The sequence below is a fragment of the Pipistrellus hanaki genome (genome assembly GCF_964339955.1).
Source record: "Pipistrellus hanaki genome assembly, chromosome: 15".
In the NCBI taxonomy this organism is placed as follows: domain Eukaryota; kingdom Metazoa; phylum Chordata; class Mammalia; order Chiroptera; family Vespertilionidae; genus Pipistrellus; species Pipistrellus hanaki.
Genome location: NC_140517.1, coordinates 12,265,947 through 12,279,593, shown reverse-complemented (window position 1 = coordinate 12,279,593; position 13,647 = coordinate 12,265,947). Strand labels below are relative to the sequence as shown.

General features: G+C 38.4%; 2 protein-coding genes across 2 annotated transcripts in view; one reads left to right on the top strand and one right to left on the bottom strand.

Moving 5' to 3' along the window:
- Positions 1-13,647, top strand: part of TMED6 (transmembrane p24 trafficking protein 6) — a 328,748-nt gene that overhangs the window by 47,487 nt on the left and 267,614 nt on the right. The gene's annotated exons all lie outside the window — the stretch shown is intronic.
- Positions 1-13,647, bottom strand: part of SNTB2 (syntrophin beta 2) — a 69,891-nt gene that overhangs the window by 9,305 nt on the left and 46,939 nt on the right. Inside the window, exons 5-6 of the mRNA XM_084861071.1 lie at positions 5,871-6,067; positions 1,818-2,002 (exon numbers count right to left, since the gene is read on the bottom strand). Coding sequence (XP_084717197.1) covers positions 1,818-2,002; positions 5,871-6,067 — 382 coding nt within the window. The remainder of the gene's footprint in view (positions 1-1,817; positions 2,003-5,870; positions 6,068-13,647) is intronic.

The window sequence follows — 13,647 nt, the reverse complement described above, 5'->3', positions numbered from 1 at the left end:
AGGACTTGAAGAGCATAGTTATAGAGCACTAAATTCCTAACTAAACTTTGCATACATTAAATGTAAAGCAGGGATTAAAAATATATAAATAGCTGAGGATAATCTTTTTAAAAAATTTTTTTATTAAGGTATTATATGTGTACATATTTTACCATTGCCCCCCTGCTGAGGATAATCTAATACCTTGATTGCTATATGGCTACTGATATTAATAACTGGTTACTTTAATAGAAGTTAATTTAATAGAAACTTTTTACTGTCTCTTATACTTCAGGTTTTTGAAAAGCCTTGGTTCATGGCCTACCCATAGTCTCCCAAAGCTTCATCATTTAAAGTAAGATTTCTAGCCTGTGTGTTCAAAATAGATCTAATTCAGTTCTAAAATGCCAAGATTCTGATGTGGAGGTATTATTGATATGAGAAAATGCTAAGTAACAGATTTACTATCTGAAAAGGGATTTAATATCGGGGAAAGGGAGGGAGGAAGAGACTGAACATAAACTGTGCACCTATGGATGAGGACAATGGGGGATGGGGAGGGGGCAGAGGGTGGGGTGGGAACCTGGTGGAGGGGGGAAGAAATGAGGAACCTTTGTAATAATATGAACAATAAAGATTGATTTTAAAAAAAAAATAAATAAAAAAAATAAATAAATAAAATGCCAAGATTCTGTTTCCCAACTTAGACCTGTTGTGACTGTGTCAATGGATGTAAAATTTCACATATAAGACCTGAACTACTGGCTCAATATTGATAAAAGAGAAAAGGCATTGTCTTACTCCTTTATCACAATTTATGATTTCTGAAGTACACTTCTCTAGTTCTCTAAAGAGGATCAGGAGTTCCTGCTAAAATTTCCTTTAAGGGACAAGGAGGTAAATAAATAAATAAATAAATAAATAAATAATGGGGGCATATCTCAGCATCTTTTTCTTTGTTCAGCAGAATTTCTGTAGCAACCAAGACACCCTATTACTTTTAATTCTTATGCCGAAAAAACCTGCTAAATAGCAATGACTAGAATTTATTTAGTATTTAAAATGTTTAATATTTAATATCTTATTTTTTAAAAAACCTATTTCTCATAAGGGCTATTTTTTCTTTCTAAGATTAAAAAAAAATATATATATATATATTTAAATATATTTTATTGATTTTGTACAGAGAGGAAGGGAGAGAGATAGAGAGTTAGAAACATCGATGAGAGAGAGTCATCGATCAGCTGCCTCTTGCACAATCCCTACAGGGGATATGCCCGCAACCAAGATACATGCCCTTGACCGGAATCGAACCCGGGACCTTTCAGTCCCCAAGCCGACGCTCTATCCATTGAGCCAAACCAGTTTCGGCAAAAAAAATATTTCTAAAAAAGGGAATGACTGAATTATTTTATGGTTTAATCCAATTGTTTTGACTATAGAAACCAAATATTTCTTTCATTGCTCCCCTTAAGGACCTGTACTGTCAAAACTGCTATTATTGTTTATATAGTTGCATGTTAACATTTTTTGTTTTCAGAGTATGTAATTAAAAGATGACTATTTTGTTATATGGAGTAGTTAATTTTCATCTAATTAAAGCATAAATGAAATACGTTGTATCTTACATAAAAAAAAAAAGGGGGGGGGGGAATGATTTCCAAATGTGGGAAAGGAAGGAAAAAGAACCCAAACCCACTGCATCTAGAAAACTGAAGAACAATTTCCTGGAAAAAAGTGGATTATCAGTTCATAACATGTCTACGCAAGAGGGTAAGAAGCAATAAATAAGAAAGAGAATAGCTATTAGAATACACGTTTTTCAGAAACTCTCTCACCAGTTCTCCCTCCGGACCTCCAAAATCCAGATACAGGTTTCTGATGCCGTCGTCAGCAGACATTTTCAGCCTTTCGAAGGGGTAGCGGTACAGCAAGCTGCCAGAGGCTCCATTTTCCCTGGAGATCGTGAACCCATTTTCGTAGTGGACAGTGAGTCTCACCTCTTGGCCGTTTAATGTGCAGCCTGTTGAAGATAAGCAAACGCATTGTTAAAGTTCCTGCTTCAGCTGTCAGGTGGAAAAGGATTCTTGTGACTTCAAAAAAAGGAAACAAAATCTTTTCTTTAAGAATGTGTGTTACCTAACCTATTTGGAACCTCCTACAGTGAGTTTTGTTCTGGTCACTCAAGTCAACATCTTGATTGAGATAAGGAAGAAATTACCATAACTCTCCCTGAAATCTGATCTGATTCAGTTCAATTCAGTGAGTGACAACTGAACCCGAGCTGGCAAGAGCAGCCCCTGCTCTCAAGGACCTGGTAAACCAACAGGCATAAACATGGAACCTGTGTGTAAAGCAGAATGTACAGACATGACTAAACACCGAACTGAATAAGGCCCAAGTCAGGGAAGGTTTCCTGTAGGAGATGGGACTTCAGATAGGCCCTAAGAATAGACCTAACGGGACAGGCAGTGAGGAATAGGGAGAGGTTTCAAGTGGGCAAGGATAAGGAAAAACCAAAAGAGAAGAAATGCCTTTGAGGAAAAGAACAGGGTTTGGTTGGTATTTGGGAAGAGGATAAAGATAATGTTTGTGTTTAAAAAAATATATATATTTTATTGATTTTTTACAGGGAGGAAGAAAGAGGGATAGAGAGCTAGAAACATTGATGAGAGAGAATCATCGATCAGCTGCCTCCCCGCACACCTCCACTGGGGATGGGCCCGCAACCAAGGTACACGCCCTTGACCAGAATCGAACTGGAGACCCTTCAGTCCACAGGCCGATGCTCCATCCACTGAGCCAAACCGGTTTCGGCTAAAGATAATGTTTATCAAAGATAAAGGCTATCGAGCCCTCATCGGCCTGCAGACTGAAGGGTCCCAGGTTCAATTCTGGTCAAGGGTACGTACCTCGGTTGCAGTCTCCTCCTGGGCCCAGGCAACCGAGGTATGTGCCCTTTCTACCAGTCCCCTCTCTCCTCTTCACAGCAAAACTTCTTGAAAGAGCTGGTCTACACTCAGTCTATCCACATTTCACCTCCCATCCCATCCTCAGCCATCACACCACGAAGCGTCTCTCCCCCAGGGCACCAATTATCTCCATGTTGCTAAATCCGACCTGCTTCTCAGGCCCTGTCTTACTTGATACTGGAGTGCTCATTGTTGGCTGTATACCCAGCTCCTATTTCTCTATTCTTCCTTTACAGCCAAACCCCAATTTTATTCAGGTTTCTCTTTTCTCCTAAAGTGTTTCAGGGAAGGGTGACCTCAATGTCAAGGGCAGACAGCCTCTGGGCCAGGCAGCCTGGCTTTTCCCTGGTGATTGGCGTTGGTGGAGGGTGTGCCTAAGAACCAAACTGACTCAGACAGAAAAGACCTATGATTGGGAAGAGAAGACACAACACCACCTCTTTTTACTCTTGTTCCTCTCTTTTATGTAAGAGAGTACATTTCTCCAACGTTGAATCTAGTTTTAGAGGGTATTTTCTATTAATTGCACCCTAAATCATCCCAACTGATACATTTAACCCTACTGGCCATTCCCCTGTTCGAATACTCTTCCTTTGGTACTTACTGTCCCCACCCACCCTGGTTTTCCTTCTACTGCCCTGGCTACCACTTCACAATCTGCTAAGTGGAAGGGACATTGGCTTTTTCAAACCACAAGGATACTGTTGAATATAATGACATACATTAAAGATAATTTTCTAAGCAGCTCCATTAATACAAAAAAAAAAAAAAAAAAAGAGGAAGAAAAGCTCATTAATTAGTAATATATCTATTAGTGTTACACCAAGATAAATACTGGTAAGCACAACTTGTGTTTTCTACCTGTGTCTTTCTAAGTGGTTACCAGTGTATCACGAAGGGCAAGGACCCTGATGTCAAATAGCTTCTACCCTGCAAATCCTGTCTCTGCTGCTCGGGGCCGGTGAGATGGGAGGAGGACTCTGGGGGTGCCAATGTTCCCAGCAAGACCAACTTTACCTTAAAATCATTTTTCATATTTTCAGCTCAAAATATTCAAGAACACCCGAATTGTAATATACTTATTTTTATAATATTCAATGGAACAGAAGGTGGTAACGTGTATCTGAAGGACATGCTTGTTTTACGTATGTATGTGTGTATATATGCAAATGTGTGTGTGCACACTAAGCACACATACATTAAGACAGCAGACTAAGTGTGCACACATGCGTACGTGCATGTACACACACACACACACACACACACACACACACACACATGTTTTACAGAAACTCTGACCTTCACCAGAGCAGTTTCCCTCAGCTGGTTTAATACACCTGGCAGACCTCTAGATACAGAGTAAGTAAGTGATTAACAGGTTTAGCACATCAGTTGACCTGAACTGTGAAAATAAAAAAATTACCAAGGTAATGGTTAAAAAAGGCTGTGAATGAGAACAAAAAGTTAAAAAATCTACCTAAAAATGTTTCTTTTGTCTATTTAAAAATATAAGGAACCGACCGGTTTTTATTCTCCTTCTCCTCAAGCCATTCCTTTTCAAACAACTGTGAGCCAGGGACTAGATAGATGTCTATTTCCTGGAAGATGAAGTTTGGCTCCCAAACACCAAAGAAACAACTCGAAACTAAAAAATTTTAAAAATTCAAGGTGAACGCTTTGCTTGGGCAGCACACCCCTCTGGATCCTCGGAGAAGACCTGATGACCCCGGATGCCAGGGAGGGACCTGAGGGATGTGCTGCCTGTTTGCTCAGGCTCCGCACAGGAACACAGAGCATCGCAGACCTTCAGACTGAGGACTGGCCATCCCAGAAAGCACCATCTGTGGTCAAGATGGAGCCCCACAGCCTTTAATGTGCTGACCAACCACTTTACAGAGGAAGCAGACAGGAAACTGACCACTGAGAAAGAGGCTCTGGTAAAAATCCAGAGTGGGTTCTTACTATCACTGGCGTTGCTGCTTGGATTGCCACTGTGGCTGTGAGGACAATCTCGAGGTCCTAAATAGGTGAAGATCTGCACTGTGTGACACACTAAAAACTGTCCCTGCCCAGCACGTCTACAGCCATGGAGCTCCCTCGCCTTCAAGAAGCAACAGAAAGATAAATCACAAGACTTTCTGCTCTTGAAACATTTTCTCTTTTATAAATTCTGTAAAACTAGGTCTATAAAATAAAATCACGGATAAAAGCAGCAAAATGAAGTAAATCAACTTATAATGAAGATATTTAAAGCAAGTCAAACTATATTAGAAACTGTAATTGTATATTAATTTTGACTATTCTCTGTTCTTATTAAAATGAAAGGCAATCTGGAAATATCTGTACATATATAAGATGCATAATACACAAATACTGTGTATACATATAAAACCACCCCCCAATCATATAGACTAGCCACAAGAGGGCGCTTTAAGAATGGAAAGAGATCGCCAAAATCAATTCCTTCAGATGCTTATTTCAGTATTGAGTATACATCTTCAAACTTTTGAAGAGAAACTTGTATTCCAAATTACTTTTCTATAGCCATAAGCTTTTCCAGATGTCTTTATTTTAAGGGTATCTATCTATATCTTAAATTCTAAATCTTAACTAGAGGATCAATGCATCTAGTACTTGGTAAATGAATCTTTATATTATCAGACATATTAAAAGGATAAACAGTAAAACTGCCATCTTGTACATAGGGTTTTATGAATGAATTCAGAGCCATGTACAAGGCTTGGAAAAACTTTGCTATTGAAACAAAGAAACCAGGTTTCTTTCTATCATGATCACTTTAAGCTGCCATATTTCAGAACATTTTAAAGTCTGGTACACATGATAATGAACTGTACTTTATGTATAACAACAGTTCCATTTAACTACAGTTAGAAGTGAAATGCCAGAATCCATCCATACCCAGAGAGACTTCCTTGATCAGCTCAGCAGCAGCATGGCAACCCTGAACCAGTATCCTGGTCCAGGTGGACAGGTCCCGATGTGTTTCCACCCTGAAGAGATGCATCTCAATGCCCTGCCGAGAGCCTGTCCTGGTAGCAAACGTAAGGTCAGAACCCAGTGAGGGTGATCGACATCCGGAGCCAGAATGAACCAACCTAGAACCACAAACAGAGCAAAGATGAAAAGTACTTAATGTACTGTCAGGGAAGATGCCAGCAATTTATACTGGGTGATAAGCAGAAAATTATAAAAGCCATCAGCAGTGTTTGGAGAAGTACATTTCAATATAAGTAGATACCATTTGTTTTCCCATAAAATGACCCGGGCAGAACACTGGGCTTGTGGGCAAAGTCTCCAATTTGCCACTGGCATTTTTATGCTCCCAAGAGGCTATGCATATCAATAAAAGGTTCAATTCTGTTTAGGAAATGATAAGCCCCTACACATGCACAGCTGCTCTATCAACCTCACTCACGAGATGTATATGTGTGTGTGTGTGTGTATATATATATATATATATATATATATATATATATATATATAAATATATATAAAATATATATTTAAAGATAAACCTACAATGACACATCATAATCACCCAAAGTCTATAGTTTACTTTAGGTCTAGACAAACGTATAATGACATATATCCATCATTACATCATAGAGTATTTTCACTGCCCCAAACCCTCTATGTTTTGCCTATTCATCCTCTCCTTTCCCCCAGCAACCATTGACCTTTTTATAGTCCCCACTGTTTTGCCTCTCCCAGGATGTCATATTGTTGGAATCATATGCATATTACTAAGTAAATGAAGCCTTGTCAGATGGGCTTCATTTACGTAGTAATATGCATTTAAATCTCCTCCATGTTTTTTCATGGCCTGATAGCTCATTTCTTTTTAGCTCTGAATAATATTTCTTTGTCTGGATGTATCAGCAGTTTATCTACTCGCCTACTGAAGACATCTTAGTTGCTCCCATTTTTGGCAACTATAAACAGCTGCTATAAACATTTTTGTGCTGCTATGTGTTAACATGTTTTCAACTCCTTTCGGTAAATATCAAGGAGTGTGACATAGTGAGGGTGGGGGTGAGGGGTCTGCAAAAAAAAAAAATGATTATATATATATATATATCAAGGAGTGGAATTAATGGATTGTATCAGAAGAGTATGTTTGTAAGAAACTGCCATACTGTCTTCCAAAGTAGCTACACCATTTTTGCCTTCCCACCGGGAATATATGAGACTTCCTGTTGCTTCACATCCTCACCAGCATTTGGTATTGCCAGTGTTCTTATATTGACCATTTAAATAAGTGTTGAGGTATCTCATTGTTTAATTTTCATTTCTCTGATGACATATGTAGAGCATATTTTCATATTCTTATTTGCCATTTCTATATCTTGGTGAGATGTCTGTTAAGGTCCTTGGCCCATTTAAAAATATATATATTTTTATTGCTTTCAGAGAGAAAGGGAGAGGGAGAAAGAGATAGAAACATCAATGATGAGAATAATTGATCAGCTGCCTCCTGCACGCCCCCTACTGGGGATCGAGCCCGCAACCTGAGCATGTGTCCTTGCCTGGAATCCTGGGACCCTTCATTCTGCAGGCCAAGGCTCTATCCACTCAGCCAAATCAGCTAGGGCTTGCCCACTTTTTAAACTGGGTTTTTTGTTTTCTTACTGTTGAGTTTAAGAGTTCTGTGTATATTTTGGGTTATCAGTCATTTATCAGATTCATATTTTTTTCTCCTACTCTGTGGCTTGTTTTTTCATTCTCTTACCAGTGTCTTTCAAACAGCAGAAGTTTCTAATGACGTCCAACTTATTGATATTCTCTTTCATGGAAAATGCTTTTAGTGTATTATGCTGGATCATCTACATTTTCTCTTCAGATGTTTTTTAGAAATTTTACACTTTTGCATTTTACGTTTAGATCTAAGATTCATTTTGACTTAATTTTTGTGAAACAAAAAAACAAAACGGGCAAAATACTCACTTCTTGGCACATATACCAAAGAACTGAAACCTGGCTCTGAGTAGATATTTCACACCACGTTCACTGCAGCATTAGCCACAAAAGCCAGGAGGCGGAAGCAATCTAAATGTCTCCTGCCTGACGCATGAATGGCTACAGAAAACGTGGTGTCTACACACTGCCTACTAAGTCTTAAAAAGAATGAAAGCCTGTCATATACTAAAACACAGATGAACCTTGAGGGCACTGTTAAGTAAAATAAGCCAGTCACAAAAAGACAAATACTACATGACTCTAGTTATATGAGGTATCCAAAGTAATCAAACTCAGAGAAACAGAAAGTAGAATGTGGTTACCAGGGATAGGGTTAGATGGGGAAATGGAGTTTCAGTTTTGCAAGATTAGAAAGTTCTAGGGATTTGTTGTGCAATAATGTGCATATAGCTAACATTACTTTTCCACACTTAGTTTAGTTGATAAATATTGTTATGTATTTTGTACCACAATTTTCAAAAAATCATTGGAGTTAATAACACTGAAAACAAAAGGACAAAAGTCTGAAAAGCCACCTCATCAAAGAGGATATACAGATGGCAAATAAGCATATAAGAAGATTTTTCCATTAGGTACGTGGAAAAGAGTGCAGGAAGAAAAGGTTTGTCAGGGAAACACAAGATTTGCTTTTAGAAATATTAAGTCTAGGGTAGATATTAGATATTAGGTTTGTAGCCAGAAAAGTAGAAACATATGTTAGCACAAAAACTTGTTCACAAATGTCCATAGCAGTATTACCTATAATAGCCCCAAAACAGAAATAACCCAAATGTATATCAACTGATGAACGACAAACAAAATGTGGTATATCCAAACAATGGAATATTATTCAACCATAAAAAAGAATGAAGTTGTGACACCTGCTACAACCTGGGTGAACCTTGAAGACATAAAATGTATAATTCCATTTACTACATGGAGTAGGCAAATACATAGAGAGAGAAAGTAGATTTGTGGTTGCCTAGGGCTGGGGGAAGGGAAAAATGAGGTTACGAGTTTCGTTTGGGGGTGATTAAAGTGTTCTACAATTTATTATGGTAATGGTTGTACAACTCTGTGAACATACTAAAAATCATTAAATTTTATACTTTCAATGGGTGAATCACATGTTATGCATATTATATCTCAATGAAACTGCTAAAAAAAATTAAATAGTGAAGTACACATGTGGAAAAAAAAACAAGAGAAAAGTAATTTTCCTTAGGGTCATTAAGCTATTCAACATTTTGTTTCATGGCAACCAGTTAATACAGTTCAATTTATTCACTTCTTCCAAAATTTTTCCTATAAGTTCTAAGAAGATCTGTATATGAATACAAACATACTTCCTCACTTATTAGAAATCCAGCCAACAATGTTTTCCATACAGAATTTTTAAAAACTTGACTAAAAAATGTGCAGTAAAGAGAAAAAAATGGCTTGTTGGCTTCATGGTAGGCTATATACCTATGATATTTCTACAAATTTGCTGGTTCCTTCCTTCCTCTCACAACCTGAGCAAGAACACATCTAAGAGCACATGGGTGCTCCTTTACATTCTCCTTAGTTGTCAGGGAGTCACTATCGGCTCAGATAAAAGCCAAGAGCGCATCTCTTAAAGGCAATTTCTTTTACCCACTAACTGACTTAACCAAGTTAATTACTATAGTTCTCAACCCTGGCTGTACACTAGAATCACCTGGTACACAGCTTTTAAAAATGATGATGCCTGGCTCACATCCTCAACAATTCAGACTTAACTGGTCTAGGGTTGGCCCAGGAAACTTTATTTTATTAAAAATGTTCCAGATGGTTTAAGTGTGTAGCTACAGTTGAGAAGCACTAAACTAGTGGCTTGCCAACATTTTTGTCTGAGCACCCTTCTATACTCTTAAACACTTCTGAGTACTCTAAAATGCTTTTGTTTATATTTGTCATTTTTATTGATAATTAGAAATTAAAGTGCTTTTGTTTGCACTTTAGAAAAGGAAGTATTTTAATAGCCTTTTAAAATATTTGTGGATATCCTCTCCACTGAACCAAAACTCAAGTGCTTTCTTTTTAAAAAAAAAAAAATATTTTTATTGTTTTCAGAGAAGAAGGGGGGATGGGGGAGAAAGAGAGAGAGAGAGAGAGAGAGAGAGAGAGAGAGAGAGAGAGAGAGAGAGAGAGAAACATTAATGATGAGAGAGAATCACTGATTGGCTGCCTCCTGCACACCCTCTACTGGGATCGAGCCTGCAACCCGGACATGTGCTCTTGACCAGAATCAAACCCAGACCCTTCCGTCCGCAGGCTCTATCCATTGACCGAAACCAGCTAGGGTTTTTAAAAAAATATTTAAAATATATTTTTATTTGTTTTGCAGAAGAAGGGGGAGGGAGAGAGATAGAAACATCAATGAAAATAGAGAATCATTGATTAGCTGCCTCCTGCATGCCCCACACTGGGGATTGAGCCTGCTGCAATGTAGGATCAGAAACCTTATCAATAAAGTTAATATCATGTTACATTAAAAACCCACTCTTCCTTTGCATTTTAAATGGAACTTTTTATATGCTTGAATGACTTTGTAGCATCATTCATTGGTCACTTGGAAAATAATTTTTCACTGAGCTATGCAGATTTTCCAAATGTTTAAACCATCTGGTTATATAATATCAAAAAGTCACATTTGCTAACACCACTACTGATCTCATCAGAAAATTCTTTAGGTACTGGAAAGCTGTCAACTCACAGGGACAGACACCAGTTTTTCAGAATTCTAATTTTTGTTTGAAAGCTATAATTTTATACTTGACAACAAATACTATCTGTGTTTTTCTTAAGTGACAAAATCATTTTGGTCATTTTAGAGAGAAATGTCTGACGAATACCCAAGTTTGACTTACCAAGTTTGTCAGCCAGTTGTTATTTCAATTAAAAAATGATGTTCTGCCCTAACCGGTTTGGCTCAGTGGATAGAGCCTCGGCCTGCGGACTGAAAGGTCCCAGGTTTGATTCCAGTCAAGGGCATGTACCTTGGTTGTGGGCACATCCCCGGTAGGAGGTGTGCAGCTGATCGATGTTTCTCTCTCATCGATAGTTCTAACTCTCTGTCCTTTTCCCTTCCTCTTTGTAAAAAAATCAATAAAATATACTTTAAAAAAAAATGATGTTCCATGAAAAACACAGCTAAACTCACAACTCAAATACACATGTGCTTTTCTTTTGAGAAAACCACCATACTTCACAATGTTAAAAAGATGAACACTCAAGGGTTAAGAGTGAATAAAATGCATAGTTTTTACTGCTCCAACGAACACATTTTGAGGTTACATCGGCATCCTCCCTCACCCTCCAAGTCATACAGTTTGGTGCCAACTGTCTTGATTCATGCTAAGGCACCAGCTATTTTACCAACTCCCAGTGCAAATGTCAACACTGAAAAAAAAGCAACTATTTCTTAGTAATTGTTTTAAATATATATATATATATTTCTTTATTGATTTCAGAGAGAGATAGAAACATCAGTGTTGTGAGAGAATCACTGATGGGCTGTCTCCTGCACGCCCCCCAACCGGGGACCAAGCCTGCAACCCCGGCATGTGCCCCAGCCGGAATCGAACCTGGGACCCCTCAGTCCTCAGGATGACGCTCCACCCACTGAGCCAAGCCGACTAGGGCAATAGCTTTGAACTCATCTTCAGATCCCCTGAAGAAGGGATCCCCAGAGGTCCATGAAAGTAGGCTATGAGAACCGCCTCATTGAGTTGATTCCCAGAGAACCAACATGCCACTTAAACATTAGCTATTTCAGCAGGAGTTAAATAAGTTTCCAAATTACTCCACATATCATCCCAGTAAGGCAGAGCACAGGGAAAGTGACAGGGTGCGGTCTACCATATTCAGTTTGGTGGTTAATCCCAAGTCAGACATTAAAAAAAAATAAAGTCTAGGAAAATGTTTCCTACAGATCTAGTTATGAAATATTTGGCAGAGGGAATCTAATGCAAACCAGCTGCTGGAGTCCTGCTGTGAGCAGTTGGTTAGCGCACGCGGCCAGAAGGCTCCCTTAAGTGGGGAGGCCAGATGAGCTCACCCAAAGGCGTTTCAGCAGCTTTTGCCCTGTAAGTGCTACAGGCACACCGCCACTCCCTTTCCACACTGTAAAGCAGTCACACTTTCTTTGGATATTTTCCTCCTCCAGTCAAAGAGCGCTTATTAAAAAAAGATGACAAAATTCGTATCCTACAAAATCCACAGCACCTTTAAAACCAATTTGTTCTTCTACCTCTGTCATGTATCTGGCTTTAATCTCATGAGATGTATTAAATAAATAAATAAATAAATAAATAAATAAATAAATAAATGAATAAAACAAATATTCTCTTCATTTACCCCTTTAATGTTTTACTGAATTCTTTACCAGCCTGAAATATCAGCTATATAAGTACACACACACACACACACACACACACACACACGAAGCCTTGCTTTCCAAGAATCTGTAGGGGTGCAAGTCAATATAAATGATAACTCATGATAATTTACACTACCCTGACAATGTTCTTTGATTTTTGACCATCTACTTTTGTGGCTAATCAAGGTCCTTAATGTTTCCCCCCCATTTGTTTATGCTATCTTTTTTATTTTTTGTCTCATCCATTCATAAGAACATGTTCCCAAGTATTAGAGATAGAATTAGAGAAAAGTGTACATTCAGCCCTTTCTGATATCTAATAATAAAAGGGTAATATGCTAATTAGACCAGACATCTTCCGGATGTCATTCTGAACATCCTTCCTAATGAAGCTGGGGCTGGAGGGAGGCCAGCCGGGTTCCAGGTGCCTGCTGGCAGCTGGAGGAGGGAACCCAGGACCCGGGTCCCAGCGCCAGAGGGAAGCAGGTGCCAGCAGCCAGGGGAAGGAAGGCCTACTCTTGCACGAATTTTCGTGCATTGGGACTCTAGTTACTCATATAAATCCCAAACCCTATCTTTCCCCCACACTAAAAAGACATAAGCACACCACTTTCTGGCCTTGCTTTTCTTTGTGGTAAACCTCCTGGTCTGGTTCCATCCTTGGGCCTCTCTCTCAGTGGCCATACTCTACCCACTCTGGGAGACAGGATGATTAAATCCCACTTAATTATATCATGTAGTGACTTAAACCAATTCCATCTGGTGGACATGGCCACACGGAAAAACTAAACTCATTTGCTTGTCATCTTTGTTCCTAATCCACTGGCACTTCCTGAACAAGGAGTTAAGAATCCCTGCTGTTACATTAATTAAACTTAGTATGAAACATGTTCAGGGAGCTACAGGCCCCACCCATTTAATTAATGGACAATTTCAATTTGCATGTCTAGGTTGATCCAAATAATACATTTGGATTCATCACATTTAATATGAAATTTTCACTACTTGTAAAAGCTGTTGTAGAACTAAACTCCTCTTTTAACAATGGCCAAATTTAAACCAATTATACTTTTTATATAGAATTCTTCTTGGACATATTTTCATTTAATAATAAATTATTATTATTATAATTAAAACAGCTAACAATGTGTTAGGTACCACTATAGCCATTTTACAAGTATAAACTCATTTAATACTCACACCTGCCCTATCTCATTAGTTTCATTAACAAATGAAAAATCTATAGCACAGAGAGATTAAGTTACATGCTCCCAATTACCTACTAAAAGTGGCAAAATAGGGATTCAAACTCGTTTA